The following is a 20,985-nucleotide window of genomic DNA, read 5'->3' as shown; positions in this document are numbered from 1 at the left end:
AAGGAAAGAAAGAAAGAAGGAAAGCAAGGAGAAAAAGGAAAGGAGGAAGGGAAGAGAGGAAAGAAGAAAAGGAGAGAAAGAAGGAGAAGGGAAGGAAGGAGGGAGAAAGAAATAAAGGGAGTGAGGAAAAGAAAGAAAAAGAAAATTGTAGCACCTGGAATAGTATTTAAGTGTCCAGGCTCTGGTTTAGAGAGCTAGTCCCTGTCTGCCTTAACGTCTAATATAACAGATAATACTATTGCTACCAGTTTTGTGTCTGTTACCTATTTTTCCACTCTCATTTGTTTTGAGGCAGTGTCTCCATATGTAGCCCAGGTTGGCCTCAGACTTTTAATCCACTTGCCTCAACCTGAATACTGAGATTTCTGGCATACACTACCACTTCTAACTTCCCTTGGGGTTTTTATGTCATCCCTCTATTCTTTGATTCATTTGGTAAGAACAAATTCACGCCCAGGCTGGGAGTGTGGCTTAGTGGTAGAGTGCTTGCCAAGTATGCACAAAGCCCTGGGTTCAAGTCATCAGTACCACATATACAGAAAAGGCCAGAGTGGTGCTGTGGCTCAAGTGGTAGAGTGCTAGTCTTGAAAAAGCCCAAGGACAGTACCCCAGGACTGGCAAAAGATAATACTAATAATTCATGCCCTATATCCTACATTCCAGGCTCTCCAGCATCATGTGACACTCAGCTGCATTGTCTTCTTGAAAGGCACTCTCCATCCTGTTCTGTTTCAGAAGAGGTAGCTGTCCAAGCTAGCTGCCCACTCATCCTGGGTTTTTCGATGACTTTCTAGTTTGTGGCACCTTGTTCCTGAAGCGAGGGTTTTCTTCATTGTTGGGTAGTGTTAGATCTGCCCAGGAGAACAATCCCTCCCCAATTCTCTTCACTTACCTGAAACCATTTATCTCCTGACTGTCTATCACCTGACTGTGATTTGGCAGAGTTCCCCAGACTCTGAAGTCACTTCCACATCTGCTTTTCCCTATACAATCTGGCTCCACATGAGTCCTCTCCACTCTTCCCTTTTTCTCTTTTCCTTGCCCTCTATCTCTGCATGCCTCTATTTTGTGTGGGCTCACAGTTTGCTCTTTCCTCAAGAAACCTTTTCTTTCTAAACCATGGTGGAGGGTTTCCTTTCATTTGTGGAGAACCTTACAGATGGTAAGTACACACATTCTTTAAAGCTTTCTAAAAAAGGCACAAGGAAGGTAAAGTTGACATCTTGGATTTTGGAAAGGATTTTCTTGTATGCATTTATCTGAATAATATGAGTGATGTTAGCTTTATATGACTTTTTATGTTTCTTATATTTAAGTAGTTGTACAAAGAAGTTACCACTCAACAAATCAGTTTATGAATACAATGTGTCTTCAGCATTCTCCCCATCCCACCCGACTCAACTCTGTCAGAAAAGTGGAAGAGAATGCAAAAGGAATAGGCTGGACTCAATTGTCAACAGGCAAGGACTGTTTATTGAGGAACAGCAAGGAACATAGACCTTCCCACGGAATTGGAGGTTGTGCTCAGGCACTGGGTTTGGGGGTAGGTTTATATAGGGCTTAACAAGGAGGTAAAAATTTAAAAATGGACCAGGTGCAGTGACTCATGCCTGTAATCCCAGCTACTCAAGAGGCTGAGATCTGAGGATCAAGATTCAATGCCAGTGGGGGCACTAAAATCCTTGAAACTCTTATCTCCAATTAACCACTAGGAAACAGGAAGTGGCTCTGTGGCTCAAGGGGTAGAGCAGTAGCCTTGAGCTGAAGAGCTCAGGGACAGAGCCCAGGCCCAGAGTCCAAGCCCCATGACCGACAATAAAATAAAAAAAAATAAAATGAGTTATGGTCTCTTGGGGGCCCTGGGTGGTGTTCTTGGCCAGGCCCACACACAGTGGAATGCTCTACCAGGTGGGGGAGGGACGGGGGGAGGGTGCATTATCCCCCAGGGAACAGGTCAGAAGGAGGCTGCCTGCAGACAAGCACAAGAGCATGCACCTGGTGTTCTACTTGACCCTGGGGAATACGGCAGCACTCCATCCTTCAAACTCCACCCTTCAATTTTCTTAATTTACAGGTTCTGAAAATAAATTCTTTTCTGCCTGAATCATGTGGCAGTTTCCTTTCCGTGAATCTTACAGTAAGTGAAGTAATTCAGACCCAGAGAGACAAATGACAGATTTTCTCTCACATGAGAAAGCTAAAACTAGGGCCGGGAGTTTGGCCTAGTGGTTAAAGTGCTTGCCTAGCATGCATGAAGACCCAGGTTCGATTCCTCGGTACCACATACATAGAAAAAAGCCAGAAGTGGTGCTGAGGCTCAAGTGGTAGAGCTCTAGCCTTGAGAAAGTCCAAGGACAGTGCTCAGGCCCTGAGCCCAAGCCCAGGACTGGCAAAAAAAAAAAAAAAAAAAAGAAAGAAAGAAAGCTAAAACTAGTCTATAAATGTACAAGTAAACACATAGCTATGTAGTTTCCTAAAGTACAAATTATTTCCCTTTGGACTTTTGAATGCATTGCTTCATTTAAACATCTAGCATTGCTTGTGAGAAATACAACACTATTCTGATTCCTGAAATCACGGACAGTACCAAACTCTATTAATACTTCCTTTGTTAGGTAAATAAGCTATACTGAGAGTGGGGGGGAGGAGAAAAAGATGTAATATGTTTATCTATGGTCATTGAAGTTCTTGAAGATAAATCATCTCATCACCATTGTATTATTAATGTCTAAAAGTTGTTCACTAATTGACTAAAGTAATGGCATTAGTTCAACATACGGAGGTATGTGTATTTCTATTTATTTTTTTTTTATTTGCTATACTGTCACTTGAGCTCAGGGTCATTGACGGGAATCTGCTGTGTTTCTCATAACTCAATGTTGCCTCTAGGGCATGGCTCTACAGACATTGCCAGAATTCTCCAGAATCTTAGCAGCTAATCCTGAAGGATGGGAATCTAAATGTGAGAGCCCGTCCTCCCCCTCCTCAGGTGACAGGCTCCAGGTTCCTCAAGGCAGGCCACACACCGGGCTGAACCATAACCTGCACAATGGATTTGCACAATAGGTTCCCAGAACCACACTTAAGCCACCAACTTGCAAGGCCCATCCCCAAACTCTTTGAGCCTTTCAGCCCTATGATCCTGTTCCCACCCAAGATCCTTCTTAAAGTCCTTCCACCTCTGTCTCCATTATGTTTCATGTCTCTCAACCTCAGGTCACCCTGGGTCCCTCATCAACTTTCATTAAAGTTGATCTGGTCTGTTGAGGTGGGTATCTTTGTTTTCTTATTTTCCTGCCTTTTGAATCCATCCTTTTTCCCTAAGAGTCTTGAGCCTACCTACTTAATTCTCTTGAGTCATGTTTCCAGCCTGGCATTGGGCTGGTTAGTTGGAGATGGAGTCTCACTGATTTTTCTGCCCAAAGTCAAACTTCTGCTTTCATTCTTCTTAGTAATCAGGATTATAAGTGTGAGGCCACAGTCATTTGGCATGATCTAATTTCTATTAAAGTTTCTTTCTCTACTAATCTAATAAATGATGTAGTATTGGAAATCTGAAAGACTACATTCTCTTATCATAGATTCTGTATTCTATATCAATGTCTCAAAACTGCTCTACCAAAAGTTTCCCATGAGGGGCCGAGAGTTTGGCCTAGTGGTAGACTGCTTGCCTAGCATGCATGAATACCCTTCCTCAGTTCCACATACACAGAAAAGTTGGAAATGGTGTTGTGGCTCAAGTGGTAGAGGGCTGGCCTTGAGGAAAGCCCAAGGGTCAGAGTTCAGGCCCTAAGTTCAAGCCCCAGGACTGGGGAGAAAGAAAAAGTTTCCCATGACTAGATCTGGAAATTTTCAGGTGTAACCTGGGTGATCAGGATATAATCTCAGAGAAAGGGGAGTTGACTGCCTTCAGGTCTTCCTGGCAGCTGCATTAACATAGGTGCTGGGCGCAGACTTCCTGCGTGGGAAGCAAAAGGGGTGGCGACATTCAAACTGGCACAGAGAAAAGCTGTGCTCTTCCCGAGCGCCGCCCCCCAGCAAACCTAACAGTACCACAGAAGTAGAAAACACCGGAAGTGGTGCTGTGGCTTAAATGGTAGAATGCTAGTCTTGGGCAAAGCTCAGTAGTGCCTAGGCCCTGAGTTCAAGCCCCAGGACTTAAAAAAAAAAGGGGGTGGGGGGGTGGGAAAGGAAGATAAAACTAAATTGTTGTCTTTTAGTCCTCTGACAATTCTGATAGAGGAGACAAAGAAGCAAATAAATAATGTTAGATAATCTTTTAAAAAAGCAATCAAGATTCTAGTTTTGAAGTTCCAGTTTTCTAGAGGCTAAGGCAAGAAGATTATGAGTTTGAGGCCAGACTGGGCTACACTGTGAACACCTTATCTAAAAGGAATTTATTCATAGATGACCCAGCAACATGGTAGGTAGTAAGGAGCTCCTCTAGGGATACCTGCAAGAAGTGTTTTTTTTTGTAATGGTGTAACAGTTTAACAAAGGAATGCCAGGAAGCTGAGACCTGTTGTCAAGGGGATGGGAGAGAGGGGGGATGGGCACATGCACTCATAATATTCAATTTACATAGGTGAAAATAGAACCAGATAACTTAGGAGGATGGGTGGGGCTGGGAAAGATGAGGAAGGATGGAAGGAGTGACATTGATCAAGATATCATTGTAGGGCTGAGACCGTGGCTGAGTGGAAGAGTGCTGGCCCAGCATGCATGAAGCCCTGCCTTTGATTCCTCATACCTCATACACAGAAAAAGCGCTAAGTGAAGCTGTGACTCAAGTGGTAGAATGCTAACCTTGAGCACAGAGACAGAGCCTAAGCCCTGAGTTCTAACTCCAGGACGCAAAAGGAAAAAAAATATGACATTATACTCATAAAATGTTTGTACAACTGCTTGAAGATAATTTTTATTTTAAATTTAAGTGGTTTTGGTTGAAGTTGCTGCTGGGGTCGGGGTGGGTGGGGGCCCGAGGAAGAGCTGTGTGTTCTGAGACTGAAGGACCAAGGAAAAGGAAGAAGACTCTGTGGACTGCACTCATCACTGGGTCAGGACCAAGGCTTTTTTTTTTTTGCCCATTGTGGGGCTTGAACTCAGGGCCTGATCTCTGTCCTTGGACCTTTTTCCTCAAAGCTAGAGCTCTACCACTTGAGCCACAGCATCACTTCCAGCTTTTTTCTATGTATGTGGTGCTGAGGAATAGAACCCAGGTCTTCATGCACGGTAAGCAAGCAGTCTACCACTAGGCCAAACTCCTGGCCCTACCCTATGTGCTTCTATCACCAGACAAAGCAAGGCTAAGACATGACCTGATTTATGTTTATAAAGGATCAATCTAGATAGAACATTACTTGCCAACATTTGCAAGGGTTCAGTCTCCAGATGAAGGAAGGAAGGAAAGGAGGTAGGACAGGAGAGGAGAGGAGAGGGGACGGGGGAGGAGAAGGGAGGGGAGGGGAGGGGAGGGAAGGCTCAAGTGAGAACTGACAGGGAATGTGATGAACCAAGTACTAACATTAAATTTAGTCAGTATCTATTTTTGAAACAGTAAAGATAAGACCCTTACTGTTACATGTTTCTAATGGGTTTCACCAAGGCATATTCGTAATTTGATAGGAATAATTCAATAAAGAATAAAAATGTGGGGCTGAAATATAGCTCAGTGGCAAAGTGCTTGCTTAGCAAGTGCAATGTCCTGGGTTTGATCCCCAGTAATAAAAGAGAAAAGACAAAAAAAAAAAGAATAAACATGTTATGGTGAATGAAAGAGAGGAATAAATCTAAGAGCAAAGACACTGAGCAGGGAGATGGGGCAGCGTCACTGGCACACACATGGCAAAGAGCATAGACACACAGGCTAAAAATTCATTTCTGTGGGAGGGAAGGCCCAGCTGAAAGACAGTAAATAAAAGATGTAGAAATCCTCTTCTGCACACTTCTATTTTGTCTGAGTCCCAGAGATGTTACCAGGAAGTGAAGATGTAGAGGGGCCAACTAGAAGGGAAGGGTATGTGGAGTGTGAGCTGATTGCAAGTGTGCAGTGCTGCACGGGGCTGAGGGTCTATCTGAGATCTGTGTTCAACTTGGAATATGTTCAATCAAAACCTGCTTTTTGTCTTTTCCCCTTTCGGTACCCCAGGCCCTGTCCAGACACTGAGGACACTGGGGGTTCCATATTACAGTTAGCTAACTGGCTTTTTTTTTTTTTTTTTTTTTTTTGGCTGGTCCTGGGGCTTGAACTCAGGGCCTTCACAGTCCTTGAGCTTCTTCTGCGAGAAACTAGTACTCTCTACCACTTGAGCCACAGCACCATTTTCACCTTTTTCTATGTATGTGGTACTGAGGAATCAAACCCAGGGCTTCATGCATGCTAGGCAAGCCCTCTACCACTAGGCCACATGCCCGGCCTTCTTTGCTTATTATATATTAAAGTAATCACCTTTTAGGCAGGTGCTAGTAGCTCATGCCTGAAATAATCCTAGCCACTAACAAGGTTGAGATCTGAGGATCGTGATTCCAAACCAGCCTGGGCAGAAAAATCTGTGAGACTCTTTTCTCCACTTAACCAGCAAAAAGTGGAAGTGGCTGTGCACTGGCGGCTCACATCTGTAATCCTAGCTGCTCAGGAGACAAGAAGATCGAGGTTGGAGCTAGCCTGACAGGAAAGTCCTTAAGACTTGTCTACAATAAACTACCAAAAGAGCTGGAACTAGGGCTGATCTCAAATAATAGAGAACTAGTCTTGAGCAAAAGAAGCTCAGGGACATCACCCAGGCTCTGATATCAAGCCCCAGTACCATCACAAAAACAAGCAATCATTTTTTTTGTTTATTCACTCATATTTATTGAGCACAAGCACAGGTACTGGATTCTAACCATGAAGAAAGCCGGTCTCGAACTTCTAGGGACTCACCATTCACATCTAAAGACATGAACCTTCATCTTCGGTAAACGTAATAAAAAGCAATTAGGCAATTAGCAATTAGTAGTTCCACTTGTAAGTATTTAGAACTAGAGTTCACCTAAACAGAAGAATGAGAGACTGGGCCCAGCAAAGAATGCATCGAGGTATGTTCTGCTACATCTTTATTTCTTTCCCACTAATGTTGGGCTAAATGGCCGGAATCCAGCTAAGTGCAGCAGACAGAGAGATAATCTGCTGGAATTTTTGTCTCTAGTGTCAGAGCAAGGATTCATCATCCTCTCCAGAGAGTGTGAATTAATTATCCATCATGACAAGTCAGAGTCTCCTCTATCCAAATTCTCAGCACCGAATAAATTCTAGAAGACACAACTGTCTTTGAACTTATGAATGTGTTCAAAAGGCAAAAAGGCAAACTGAAAAGGGTTTATTAACATTTCATCTTCCTTTCTTCCTGACCTGTTTTGACCTTTTAGGGTTTTGTTTTTAATTTCCCATCCTTTTTCTTTTGTCTTCTGCTTTTCCCTTTTAAAATTGTGAAGACTTCTAGAGGTGGTGATACGAGACTGGCCTTACCAAACATGAAAGCCCAAATTCAAATCCTGGGATCATTAAAAAACAAAACTTTTTTTTGTCAGAATTGTTGGCCCCAGAAGCCATTAAGTAATGTACTGTAAACTTTAATTTATGTACCATAAGCTTTAATTTAATTTCGTCTGTCCGGGACATGTAGGACATGAATTGAATAGGACTAGGTGCCAATGGCCCATAGCTATAATCTTAGCTACTCAGGAGACTGAGATGTGAGGATCATGAAATTAGCCCATGCAGGAGATTCTTATCTCCAATTAACCAATAAAAAGACAGAAGTGGAGCTGTAGCTCAAATGGAAGAACCTCATCCCTGAGCAAAAAACTAAGGGATACCATCTAGGCCTTGAGTTCAAGCCTCAGTACTAGGAGAGGGAGGTAGGGACAAAGGGAGAGGGAGGGAAGAAAAAGAGAGGGAGCGGGAGGGAGAGACTGAGGAGACTGAGTTGTCTTTAGGTAGAGGCTTGGGTTTTGATGGTAACCTTAGAATTCACTGCTCTATTACAGAGAACAAAAATAAAATCCTGTCATTTGGTTCCAGAAAAATGACAACAACATGCAAGAATGGAGTGGATGAGTTTTTGTGATCCAGTGTTTTGCACTAACAGTCACTTTCCATGTGTTGGTTCTAAAAGGAAATATCACAACATGAGTGTTTTGTCTACTAGTAACATGTCAACTCCCTTTTTATACAGTAGGTGTCAGCCACACACAGCCTTCTCTTTCTGAGTCCACGCAGAATTTGCAAGTGAACAACCGTACTCATCCTTTCTCTGGTTAAAAGGATTGATTTCTTCTCATTGTAGGCATGCAAAACAATAAGAACAGTCATTCATATACTAAAATCATATTAAGTGTCGAAGATAAGGACAAGCAGAGGACTATGTGAAGAGGGTGAGAAATGTCAGGAGACACAGCTTGAGTCCCATGAGCCCCCATGAATAGATGAAGTCTTGACCTTACGAAGAAAGTCTTAATACCCAGTTAAAGCCAAATGTAGCAGTCAATGCAGAGCCACAGGCGGGAAGATCTTGAGTTTGAAGCCAGTGGAGGCAAATTTAGAAAGACCTTATCTATAAATAAACAAACAAATAAGTAAATAAATAAAGAGAGAGCCTAGAGTTACTTTCCTAACAAGCATGAGGCCCTTAGTTCAATCTCTAACACTTCAACAATAATCAATCCATTAAAGCTTCCGTTATGACACCTACTCAAGAACATATGGAGGACCAGAGTTCAAGGCCAGCCTGGGCTACAAAGAGAGATCCTATCTAACAATAACAAGAGGAAGAAGAAAAAGAAGAAGGGGAAGGGGAAGGAGAAGGAGGAGAAAGGTCCAGTCTAGAGTCTTCATTTCCTCCAGGTGACAGAATTTGAAGTATTCACAAGTAGCTATGGAGTTTCTGAAAACAGCAGAAGTATAAACCACTCATATCTTAGTTTATTGACTCTGTGTCTGGTCTTTGGCCTCAGGTGAGACATTACCTTGAGCTCAACTTCCTAAACCATTAAAATGTTAAAATAATAATAATAATAAGGGATAGTGGAGGTTTAGCTCTGTGGGAAATAGTTTCCTAGTAAAGCCCTGTGTTTGATTCTCATCACTACAAAAAGTAAAGGTAAATTTAAAATAACAAGCTTTAGAAAACAGTTTTTAGGCCGGGAGTTTGGCCGAGTGGTAGAGTGCCTGCCTAGCATGCATGAAGACCCGGGTTCAAGTCCTCGGTACCACATGCATAGAAAAAAGCTGGAAGTAGTGCTGAGGCTCAAGTGGTAGAGCTCTAACCTTGAGAAAGTCCAAGGACAGTGCTCAGGCCCTGAGCTCAAGCCCAGGACTGGCAAAAAAAAAAAAAAAAAAAAAAGAAAACAGTTTTTAGGGGCTGGGAGTTTGGCCTAGAGGTAGAGTACTTGCCTGGCATGCACGAAGACCGGGGTTCAATTCCTTGGTAGCACATACATAGCAAAAAAAAAAAAAAAAAAAAAAGCCAGAAATGGTGCTGTGGCTCAAGTGGCAAAACTCTAGCTGAGAAAGTCCAAGGACAGTGCTCAGACCCTGAGCTTAATTAAGCCCAGGACTAGCAAAAATAAATAAATAAATAAATAATAAAAAATAAAACAAAACAGTTTTTAGACCATAAAGCATTATTCAAATGCTGAGAGTAAAAATATAAAGATGGATGTCAATTAGAGTTATGACAACAAAAAGAAGTCAGTGCTCAAAATGTAATGAACTCCAATTAACATTTTTCTTTACAGATTTTTCTCAATATATAACATCAAAACTTTCTTCTCTCCTGTTTGATTTTTTTGTTTTTTTTCTCCTGTTTGATGTTAATTGTTTGAAACTTTGATACATTTAGAGTTCATGTCACAAAAAAGACCCCAATTTTAATGGAGATCTATAATATGATTTTTTTTGAAGTAGAGGAGAGTCCTATGCTAGCTTTTATATCAAATCATTAATAGACAGGCACCAGACACTTAATATGTTCAGAGTACTCAAAAATAGAAATAATAATCTTCAACATTTTGGTATTACACTGTATCCCAAGAATGTCTTTGATCATTCAACATCACGTAGCTTCCTAAATTCATAAACTGAGAATACTAAATTTACTACATTGTCTGCTTGCACTGGTTTTGACCAATACTAAACTAAAAACAATACTGAAAGAACTCACGTTTGAGAAGTAGAAACATGGTTTTATTTTTTGATTTCTTGAAAATTGAGCAGAAGTCTTCAAAGTGGATCTTTAATGATGAATCTGTCCAGTTTTCCCTCCATGCTTTCTAAGATTGTCAGGGAAAGGGAGGCAATTTCTTTCTCTCTCTCTCCCTCTCTCTCTCTCTCTCTCTCTCTCTCTCTCTCTCTCTCTCTCTCTCTCTCTCTCGCTTTTATTTTCCATGACTCATTGCCTCCCATGGAGTTTTGTGCTATATATTCCTTGACTTGTCCTTTTTGCGGAAAATCCTTTATACACCACCCCCACCTGTTTTTTCTTTTCTTTTTTTTCTTTTTGCTGAGCTTTCAATTTACTCTATCTTAAACCAGCAGAAGGAGAAGGGGTTGAGAGCTCAACCTTTGAAACATCTTGCTGAGTGATCAAGGGGCAGACTGAGAAGAGGATTGCTGATCAGACTTTTGCCATTTGCAAAAGTTTGGGCTGCAGTAGTTCAATGAAACCCATTTTAAAGAATTAAGTATTTATTTTCCTACATTCTTTTGGAAGATTCTCTAAAATACGACGTCTAATTTCGGTAGTAAGTGGTTAGTATGGGGAGTTTTTATTTTTTTAGCCACACTTAAAAGTTTTTAAAAATTACATTTATATATCATATATATATCAGACTTAACAGTATCATCTACTATTATTGCTTCATGTTGTTCATTCTAGCTCTTGTGGTAAAGCAACAATTTGAAACTCTTCAAGGAAGCAGGAGAACTATCCACATGGAAATAAGTTACTCATCTTTTAACACTAACATCTGCTTCATGAGTGGTGAAGTGCTGTGTTCTGGGGTGTTTTTAAAGTGTCGATACAGAGTCTTGAACTCAGGGCCTGGGGGTGTACCTTATAGGCTGGTGTTTTACCACCTGAGCCACAGTTCCATTTCCAGCCTTTTGGTGGGACTTCCTGCTGCAACTGGCTTCTCACTGGGTTCAGAAGATCCCAGCCTCCTGAGTAGTTAGGATGACAAGATCTGAGCCTCCCGAGTAGTTAGGATTGCAAGACCTCGGCCTCCTGAGTAAGAATTACACGCCTGAGCCACCAGTTCCCAGTTTCCATTGTGCTTTTGCAAATAACGAACAGGTTCAGAGAAAGAAAGATGGGGGAGGGGGAAGCAAGCTGCAGTTCAGGTTCAGAGAACCAGCAATGGCCGCCAACTAAATGCAGAACTTGCATTTCTTCCATTTCTTTCTCAGTAATTCCGTTATTCTCCTTGCTGGCGTGTGAATGTTCCCTGTTTTCAAGAGCCAGCTTGACAGTGACGCTCTCCTGGGTGTCTCCTGGGTCCTCACATGATCCACTTAAATATTTTAATACCTCGGCCAGTTTGTTTCTGCTGGCATTAGAAGTATCCGCACAACTGTTCCCTTATTTATAAGGCTCCCAATTGCTGAACGACTTGTAATGCAATCTCTCCCGGAGCCGCGGGTGCGAAAGGATTCGACTTCCCCTGGGCGGGGAGGAGGCCGCTGGGACCCGCGGGGACGCGTCGTCGCCGCGGGGGTCTCGGGGGAGGCCGGAGGTAATATTTAAATCGCCGGGGGAGGAGAAGGGGCTGAGGATGCGGAGCAGAGGCGGCGGCGGGGGCGGAGCCTCGGCCGGCGAATAAAAGCCCGGGCCGGGAGGGAGGCACGCCGGCGTGCGCAGGAACCACTCTCCCGTAACCTGGAACGATGGAGCCGTGCGAGCCCTGAGCGCCCAGATCCGACCCGGGAAAGCAGGGCGCGGAGAGAGGACGCGAAGGGGGACTGGTGGAAACTAGAACAAACCGGTCAGGTCTGCCGTTTTATTTTTCTGGAAGAGGAAAGCACCTGAGGATTGCTTTTTTTCCCTCTTCTTCTTCTTCTTCTTCTCCCCTTTGGCTACCGAGAGCTACTTTCATCCTTATCATAAAGACTTACGGGCTGGCAAAGGCCATCCCAAGAGTCTACCATAAACCAGTGCTTGCGTGGTACACGCGGACACGGCCCTTTCGGGAGAATTCCCACGGGAATCTCCGGTTCCCGTTCTGTTTTGGTATTTGCACATCTATATGCCTCTGACATTTGTTTCTTCTTCTTTGGAAGCAATACCTCGGTTCTCTGCTTTTTATGAGCAGTAGTGACAAAGTGTCAGCACAAAGTAGGACTATTTTTTTAAGTTGTCCCTTGTACCTGCTGTTTTCTTTTTAAAGAGAATTTGAGTGGTTCCTATTTTGGAAAAGGGCATCTTAATTTGAAAGCCTCTACACACGTGCGCGCACACGCGCACACGCACATTTAGAAAAAGAGGCAGCTTTTGGAGTCCTACTAAGAAAAGATGGCAAAAGGAGCCAGGCACCGAAACAACACTGAGAAGACCCAGCCCGGTGAGAGCAAGTCGGAGGACAAGCCCGAGGCCGGGTCCGGAGCGGGCGGAGTGGCCCTGAAGAAGGAGATCGGGCTGGTCAGTGCCTGTGGGATCATCGTGGGTAAGTCCGGGTCCTCCCCCTCGTCGGGGGGGGGGGTCTTCTGGCGGGACTGTGGCCTCCTGCTGAGGAAGGCATCCTCAGCATCCGTGCTCTCAACCCCAGCTCTGCTGGTTCAGGGTGAGAGGTGTCAGCCCTGATAAGCATGATGCAACTCTCCCTCCAAACCAGTCATTACAAATCTAGCGGAGATGCATCCAGCCAGCCCCGACTGGGAACGGGTGAATTCCCCATCAGGTGCTCTGGGTTCTTCTCCAGGAGGTCCCGATTCAGCCTGACATACCTGGATTTTTTGTTAGGCGTGTGTGTGTGTGTGTGTGTGTGTGTGTGTGTGTGTGTGTGTGTGTGTGTGTGTGCGCGCGCGCGCATGTACCTGTGTGCATACACATCCTGGGACTTGTGTTCTCACTAGCTGTGTGTGTGTGTGTGTGTGTGTGTGTGCGCGTGTGCGCGTACGCGCACGCATGCATACGAGTCAGTCCTGGGGCTTGAACTTAGGATCTAGATACCATCCCTAAGGTGTTTTTTTGTTTTTGTTTTTTTTTTTCCCCCCAGCACTCTACCACTTGAGCCTAAGCTCCACTTCTGGCCTTTTGGTATTTAATTGGAGATGAGAGTCTTTCTGCCAGTGCTAGCTGGCAGATCTCATCCTGAGTAGCCAGAATTACAGGCATGAGCTACAAGCACCCCGCTGATACCTGGATTTTAAATTAGCTTTTATTTAGCCTCCTCCACTTTCGGATTGACTCTTGAGGCATCTCTAGTAGAAATGTTATAGCTTTATGTTTGAAGAAATTGGCATGTGTAATAAAAATTATCCATAGTAGTGATAATGATGATTTTTTTCCCCCTAGCCCTTTCTATCCATGAACATTTGCAGCGATTTCTCTGTGTGAGGGAACAGGGGGGGCTGTTATTCCCATTTCACAGATGAGGGATTAAGGAAAGAGGGAGAAGACAGATTGTGCTCTTCTGCAAACTGTTAGTTTGCATTTTATAATTAAAATTCACTGGTGGAATCCACCTGTTTTATTTTTTAACCCACAAATGATCCTGTAAGGTTCTCAGAGAAAGTCAGAAGTAACTAGTGTGGGAGGCTGGGAGTTTGGCCTCAGGTAGAATGCTCACCTAGCATGCAGGAAGACCCTGGGTTCGATTCCTCAGTACCATATACATAGAAAAAGCTGAAAGTGGTGCTGTGGCTCAAGTGGTGGAGCTGGAAGTGGTGTGTGGCTCAAGTGGTGGAGCTCTAGCCTTGAGAAAGCCCTAGGATAGTTCCCAGGCCCTGAGTTCAGCCCCCCAACTGGCAAAAATGGGGGGAGGGGGATGGGAGTGTGGTAGTGTGCTTGCCTAGCACACACGAAGCCCTGGGTTCAATTCCCCAGAACCATATACACAGAAAAGGCAGGGACCCTCTAGACAACATTCAGGCCCTTGTGTCATCTTTCTCCAGAGGTCCATTGTGAAGGCTTTCTATGCCTTGGTGCCCATGAACGGTTTCTGGATTTCTCCATGTTCCATGCATAGCTCAGAGACACTTGGCACTTGAGCAATAGTGACACTGGAGAACACTGTGGAAGGCAAATGAAATGAGTGCAGTATCCTGATAATTCTCATCACCTTTACACCCAGAACTCAAGGAGTATATTGTCTCCTATATTTTTTTCAAAATAGAATCCCATTTTATCTAATTTCTGATTCTGAGAGATTTTTCCACTCATTTATAGTCATAAAAAATACAATGTTTATCTTGGGCCGGGAGTTTGGCCTAGTGGTAGAGTGCTTGCCTAGCATGCACAAAGACCCGAGTTTAATTCTTTGGTATCACATACATAGAACAAAGTTGGAAGTGGTGCTGAGGCTCAAGTGGTAGAGCTCTAGCCTTGAGAAAGTCCAAGGACAGTGCTCAGGCCCTGAGTTCAAGCCCCAGGACTGGCAAAAAAAAAAAATAAAGTACAATGTTTGGGCTGGGACTGTGACTTGGTGGTGGAGTGCTTGCCGAGCATGCATGAAGCCCTGGTTTGGAGTCCTCAGAACCACATAAACAGAAAAGGTGGAAGTGGCACTGTGGCTTGAGTGGTAGAGTGCTGGCCTTGAGCAAAAGAAGCTCAGGGATAGTGCCTAGTAGGTCCTGAGTTCAAGCCCCAGGCCTAACAAGACAATGTTGTTGAGCTCCAGTGGCACATGTCTATAAACCCTAGCTACTCAGGAGGTTGAAATCTGAGGATCTTGGTTCAAAGTCAGCCTGTGTGCCTTTTATCGCCAATGAAGCATACAAAAAAAGCTCAAGTGGCAAAGCACCAGCCTTGAGCATCAAAGCTCAGAAACAGCTCCCAGGCCCCGAGTTCAAGTGCCAGGACTGGCACAAATAAATAAAATTAATACAATGTTATAAAAAAGAAAGCTAACACCATTATCTTCTCATCTTTTCTTCTATTCTTTCCTTCATCTCAGTGCTCCAAAAACTAAGGTCAACTAGGTACTCCATATTTATAGCATATGCCAATTTCAGGTCTATAAATAGCTCTTTTGTCAATTTGACTGATAGGATTAAGTTTTTTTCCTTTGAGAAGACTCTGATTCATGCACAGCTGTGCTCACACATGCAACACAAGCACACATACATACATACATGCACACACATACACAATCAAACCTCCCTCTTCCTGCCTCAGACTGCCTGTTCATCCTTTCATCTGTGCAGGTATCCATGAATGGAGGCTATTTTCCCAAATACTGAAGTTTTTAATCTTTAACTTTGTGTGTGAGTACACATATGAGTGCACATGCATACACACACACACACACACACACACACACACACACACACACACACACACACCCCAGCATGATGGATTAAACGGAGGACCTAGGTTCAGTCCCTGAGCTTTTTTGCTTAAGGTTGACACTCTACCACTTGAGCCATACCTCTGTTTCTGGCTTTTTCATGGTTAATTGGAGATCAGAGTCTCCCAGACTTTCCTGCTTGGGCTGGGTTTAAACTGTAATCCTCAGCTCTCAGCCTCCTGAGTGGCTAGGATAACTGTCATAAGTCACTAGCCCCTGGTTTCTTCAACGTTTTTCAAGTATATGACAGTGTCCCAGTGTAGTTAGGCACAGTTTCAGTGGTATGGCTGGTACCATCTGCCTGTGACCTAATAAATGATACTTCAATGTGAGACAGCCCCAGCACTCCCCAGGGTGACCTTATGGTAACAAGAATAACAAGTCGGTGAAAAGAATTCCAAGCACAGTGTGTGATTTCAGAGGAATGAGGTTATTTCTTTGACATGTAAGAATTGTTCTGCTCTCATTCATGCAAGGATGAGAAATACATTTTCCCTTCTGAATAATATGGGAGCCAAATCCATTCTACTAACCCTCCTGTGTGGCTGTTGAATTGCAGATGTGCTGAGGAGCTGCCCTGAACTCGTCTAGAAGAGTTTCAAAGGGGATGACAGCAATGCACTTTCCTTTTTTTTTTTTTTTTTTTTTTTTTTGGTGGTGGCACTTGAACTCTGGGCCTGAGCACTGTCCCTGAGCTCTTCGGCTCAAGGCTAGTGGTCTACCACTTGAGCCATAGCACCACTTCTAGCAGTGTAGATTTTTACAAGGTAAAATGCAAAGACACAACTGGCTTTCTTCATGCAGAATTCAGTGACTCGGTGTTCTGTTACCAACATTATGGAAGAAAGAAGAAAATGTAGAGCTTTTAAAAAAGCTTTACAGGAACCAGGCACCAGTGGCTCATGCCTGTAATCCTAGCTACTCTGAGATCTGAGAATCACAGTTCAAAGCCAGCCCAGGCAAGAAAGTCTGGGAGATTCTTACAAACTACTCAGAAAATGCCAGAAGTGGCCCTGTGGCTCAGGTGGTAGAGTGCTAGTTGTAAGCCAAAGGGGCTCAGGGATAATGCCCAGGCCCTGAGTCCAAGCCCAAGGTCCAGAGGGAGAGAGCAGAGAGAAAATTTCCTAAATGGATGGGATAAAAAATAGCATTTGCTCTAAATCTATGTATCTCATACTCAACTGACCTAGAGGGCTAAGTTGAAATTATTATAAGCTCATAAAACTTCACTCTCAACCATCATAGATGATTAGGCATAACGGAGTGGTGGGTATTATGGAAATACAAAATAACAAAAGATTCATGACTTTGAGTTTAATTTATAATCTTGATTAGGAAGATGAGATTTATGTAAATGAACAGAGAACATTGAAAATTACAGTATGGCTCAGTTATAAGATAAGGAGGAGGGGCCGGGAGTTTGGCCTAGTGGTTAAAGTGCTTGCCTAGCATGCACAAAGACCTGGGTTCGATTCCTCGGTACCACATACATAGAAAAAAATAAAAGCCGAAAGTGGTGCTGAGGCTCAAGTGGTAGAGCTCTAGCCTTGAGAAAGTCCAAGGACAGTGCTCAGGCCCTGAGCTCAAGCCCAGGACTGGCAAAAAAAAAAAAAAAAGATAAGGAGGAGAACGAAGTTAAGTGAATAGCAGGAAAGAAAGGTTTGTACCAACAACCAGGTAAAGAAGCCCAGAGAGATAAGCAACTTAGGGAGGTCACACAACTAAAATGTCTTGGAGCCAGGATTCAAATGTAGAGTTTGTCTGAATTTTAAATCAAGTTCTAAATATTATTTTCTACTATTTCTTTTCTTACATCCTAAAGGAATATTTTCATTTAGAACCTGGTCAAGAGCCCTTTGTGTGCGGGGGAGGGGGGTGCGCACGCGTGATACTAGTACTGGGACATAAACTCAGGGCCTAGGACCTCTCCCTTAGAGCTTTTTGCTCAAAGATAGTACTCTACCATTTGAACCACAGCTCCATATTCAGCTCTTTGATGATTAATTGGAGATAAGAGTCTCATGGACTTTCCTGCCTGGCCTAATTTTGAATTGTGATCCTCAGACCTCAGCCTCCTAAGTAGCTAGCTATAGTAGATTAAATGTATGAGACAAAAGCACCCATCAACAATCAAAAAAAATACTATTGACTGATTGATTTAGGCAAAAATCTTTTGATGTGGCAAACCTAGTCTCAAACAGCAATCCTCTTGCCTCTCAAGTGCTGGAAATATAAGAATATACTACTAAACTGGCTAAAAAAGCACTCTACTTACTGAGATCTTAGTAAATGCTAGTTCTTGTGCTCTGAACTCTTTCCATGTATTTATCTTATCATATCCACAGTTATAAGGACAAGAATATGATTATGTTGAGTATGGGAAAGTTGAATCACAGAGCTAGTAGGATCACAGGACTGATAACTGAGTGGCCTAACTCCAGAGCCACAATCCTTCACCGGTCCTTATTTGTAACTAGTAACCAAGAGAGAAGGAAGGAGGCTGGGAATGTGCCTTAGTGGTAAACTGCTTGCCTAGCATGTATGAAGTCCTGGGTTTGATTCCTCATTGCCACATACACAGGAAAGCCAGAAATGATACTGTGGCTCAAGTGGTAGACTGATAGCCTTGAGCAAAAAAAAAGCTAAGGCATAGTGGCCCAGACCCTGACTTCAAGCCCCAGGACTGGCAAAGCCGGGGAGGGTGGAAAGAAGGAAGGCAAGCAAGCAGGCAGGCTGCTGTGTACAGCATGGTAATGGAGTAGACAATGGATTGGAATCTGGGAAGACTATGGGTATCGTACTAAAAAACATGGAAAAGACATTTTTTAAAAAAGGACAGCTAATAGCATATGCAAGTAATCTTAGCATATGGGAAGCTGAGGCAGGAAGCTTGAAAATTCAGGGTCAGCCTGGGCTTCCATAATGACACCCTGTCTTAAAAAAAGGGGGGGGGGAATAGAGAAATGTGGTTGCAAGTACAACTGTATCGAAATGGCACTGGGTTAATGGAAACATTCAAGCCCAAAAGATTTCAGACTCAGATGCTTTACCATTTCAGAGGATTTCACATTTTAGCAGCTAACGTAATGTATTAGCATCTAATCCCAGCAATGTTAGCCAGAGAAAGAAAAGATGAAAGTTTGTTCTTGAGTATATATTGCCTTTTTTTTTTTTGCCAGTCTGTCCTCGGACTTTCTCAAGGCTAGAGCTCTACCACTTGAACCTCAGCACCACTTCCGACTTTTTTTTCTATGTATGTGGTACCAAGGAATCAAACCCGGGTCTTCGTGCATGCTAGGCAAGTACTCTACCACTAGGCCAAACTCCCAGCCCTGTATAGCCATTTTAAAAACATGGATATTAGGACTTGGCTCATTCATGATGAAAATATGACCAAAACTCTCCTCATTCTCAAAAAAAATACTAGGAGAAGCCAACTAAGAGACATTTCAAAACAAACCCGTTTTGTTTTTGGTTGGGTGGTTATTTTTTTTGCCAATCCTGGGGCTTGAACTCGGGACCAGAGCACTGCCCCTGAGCCTCTTTGTGCTCAAGGCTAGCACTCTACCACTTGATCCACCGTGCCACTTGTAGCTTTTTTGAGTAGTTTTTTGGAACTTTTATGCCCTAGCTGGCTTTGAACCACATATCTCAGCCTCCTGGGTGTCTTGGATCACAGTCATGAGCCACCAGAGCCCAGTTTCAAACCTATCTTGAATAGAGTAGGTGCATCGGGAAAGGCTATGCCCAGCAGTGGAATAAGTGATTGCCATTTGTTGAGCACTCACTGTGCTCCAGTTATACAGCACCTGATGAACACTTTCCAGATAATCTCACATGCTGAGGACCACTATAGAAATAAGCTGGTACTGGTGGCCCATGCCTATAATCCTAGCTACTCAGGAGGCTGAGATCTAAGTAAGAATCCTAGTTCAGAGCTGGCCAGCAAAGGAAGTTTGTGAGACTTTTCTTTCCAGTTAACCACCAAAAAGTCAGAAATGGCGGTGGATCAAATAGTAAAGCACCACCCTTGAGAGAAAAAGCCAAGCAAGAGGATGAGATTCTGAGTTCAAGCCCCAGCACACACACAAAAAAAGGTTTACTTTGTAAGTGACAGAGTGATTGCGTGCTACAGAGCTGGGTTCCTATCCTGGTTGTTAAACTCTGAAGCCACTCCAAAAGTCTGCACAGCATGGATCCCCTGAGCCTGGGACCAGCGATCCTGTTTTGTGCTTCCTGTCTCTAAAACCTAGAAAGTTCAAGAAATAGTTTGGTGCCAGGGAGCACCAAAAGAGCAGTAAGTGATGAGCAGGAGATGCTTAGAGTCTGGGGGAAAAAAATAGGTACCCAGAAAGTGAAAACTTGCATTTAAGTCCAGGAGTATAACCTAGTGGTAGAGTACTTGCCTAGCATTCATGAAGCCCTGGGTTCAATTCCTTGGTGCCGTATACACAGAAAAAGCTGGAAGGGGTGCTATGGTTCATGTGGTAGAGTGCTAGATTTGAGGAAGCTCCAGGACAGTGCCCAGGCCCTGAGTTCAAGCCCCAGGATTGGCAAGAAAAAAGAACAAAGAAAAATTTCACTTAAAGGACAGAACCAAACCATCATTTTCTTTAGAGAAATAACCAGCATTTAAAAACTACCTTGCACCAGACATAGGTGGCTCGTGCTTGTAATCCTGCTACTCTGGAGGCTGAGCTCTGAGGCTTGTGGTTCAAAGCCAGTCCAGGAAGGAAAGGCTGTGTGACTCTTATCTCCAAGTAACCACCTGAAAACCAAAAGTGATTCAAAGTGGTAGGGTGCTAGCCTTGAGCAAGAGAGCTCAGAAACAGTACCCAGGCCCTGACTTAAAGCCCCATGACCTACAAAAAACAAAACAAAAACTACCCCACACCCAAATCAAATAACTTAAAGATGTGGCCACCATATAGATGTATAGGGAGATAGAGATATACAGATAGAGATATATCCATAGATACATAGATATAGATATAACTTTTCTGAGTTAAGATGGCTTAGTGAAGGGAAATAGAGACACAGGGCTTAGCACTCAGCTTCTCAAGCTGTCAGGTTGCCACAGATTTCTGCTTTCCTCTGCAGGCTAATCCAGCAGCACAGCTGCCTACCAAAAGTGCTTCAAGAATTTCTCGTTGCTCTGTGTTTTGTTGCTATTGCAGAGTGAGGGGCAGATCTAGAGAAGCAGGCAGGAGCAATTTATTCCAGGAATAGATTCTGATCGTCAGAAAACAAGAAGCATACAGGAACTTGGGGCTAGAAGCTATTCTCTTCTGACATTGTGTGTGTGTGTGTGTGTGGTCTTGGGGATCCAAACCCACCCTGGCCTGTTGCATGTTAGGTAAACACTTTAATCTGGTACTGTAACATTTCTTTTTTTTTGTATGAGAACAGGGAATTGAACTCAAGTCCTGGCATGCTACCTCT

General features: G+C 43.5%; 1 protein-coding gene across 1 annotated transcript in view; it reads left to right on the top strand.

Moving 5' to 3' along the window:
• The first annotated feature begins 12,193 nt into the window (after window positions 1-12,193).
• The window catches only part of Slc7a8 (solute carrier family 7 member 8), a 64,665-nt gene continuing 55,873 nt past the window's right edge, over window positions 12,194-20,985 (top strand). Inside the window, exon 1 of the mRNA XM_090345249.1 lies at window positions 12,194-12,699. Coding sequence (XP_090201375.1) covers window positions 12,549-12,699 — 151 coding nt within the window. The 5' untranslated portion in view covers window positions 12,194-12,548. The remainder of the gene's footprint in view (window positions 12,700-20,985) is intronic.

The sequence above is a fragment of the Megascapheus bottae genome, chromosome 14 (assembly GCF_031878675.1).
Source record: "Megascapheus bottae isolate mThoBot1 chromosome 14, mThoBot2.hap1, whole genome shotgun sequence".
NCBI lineage: Eukaryota > Metazoa > Chordata > Mammalia > Rodentia > Geomyidae > Megascapheus > Megascapheus bottae.
Note: the sequence above shows the minus strand (reverse complement) of the source record. Positions and strands in the feature narration are given on the sequence as shown.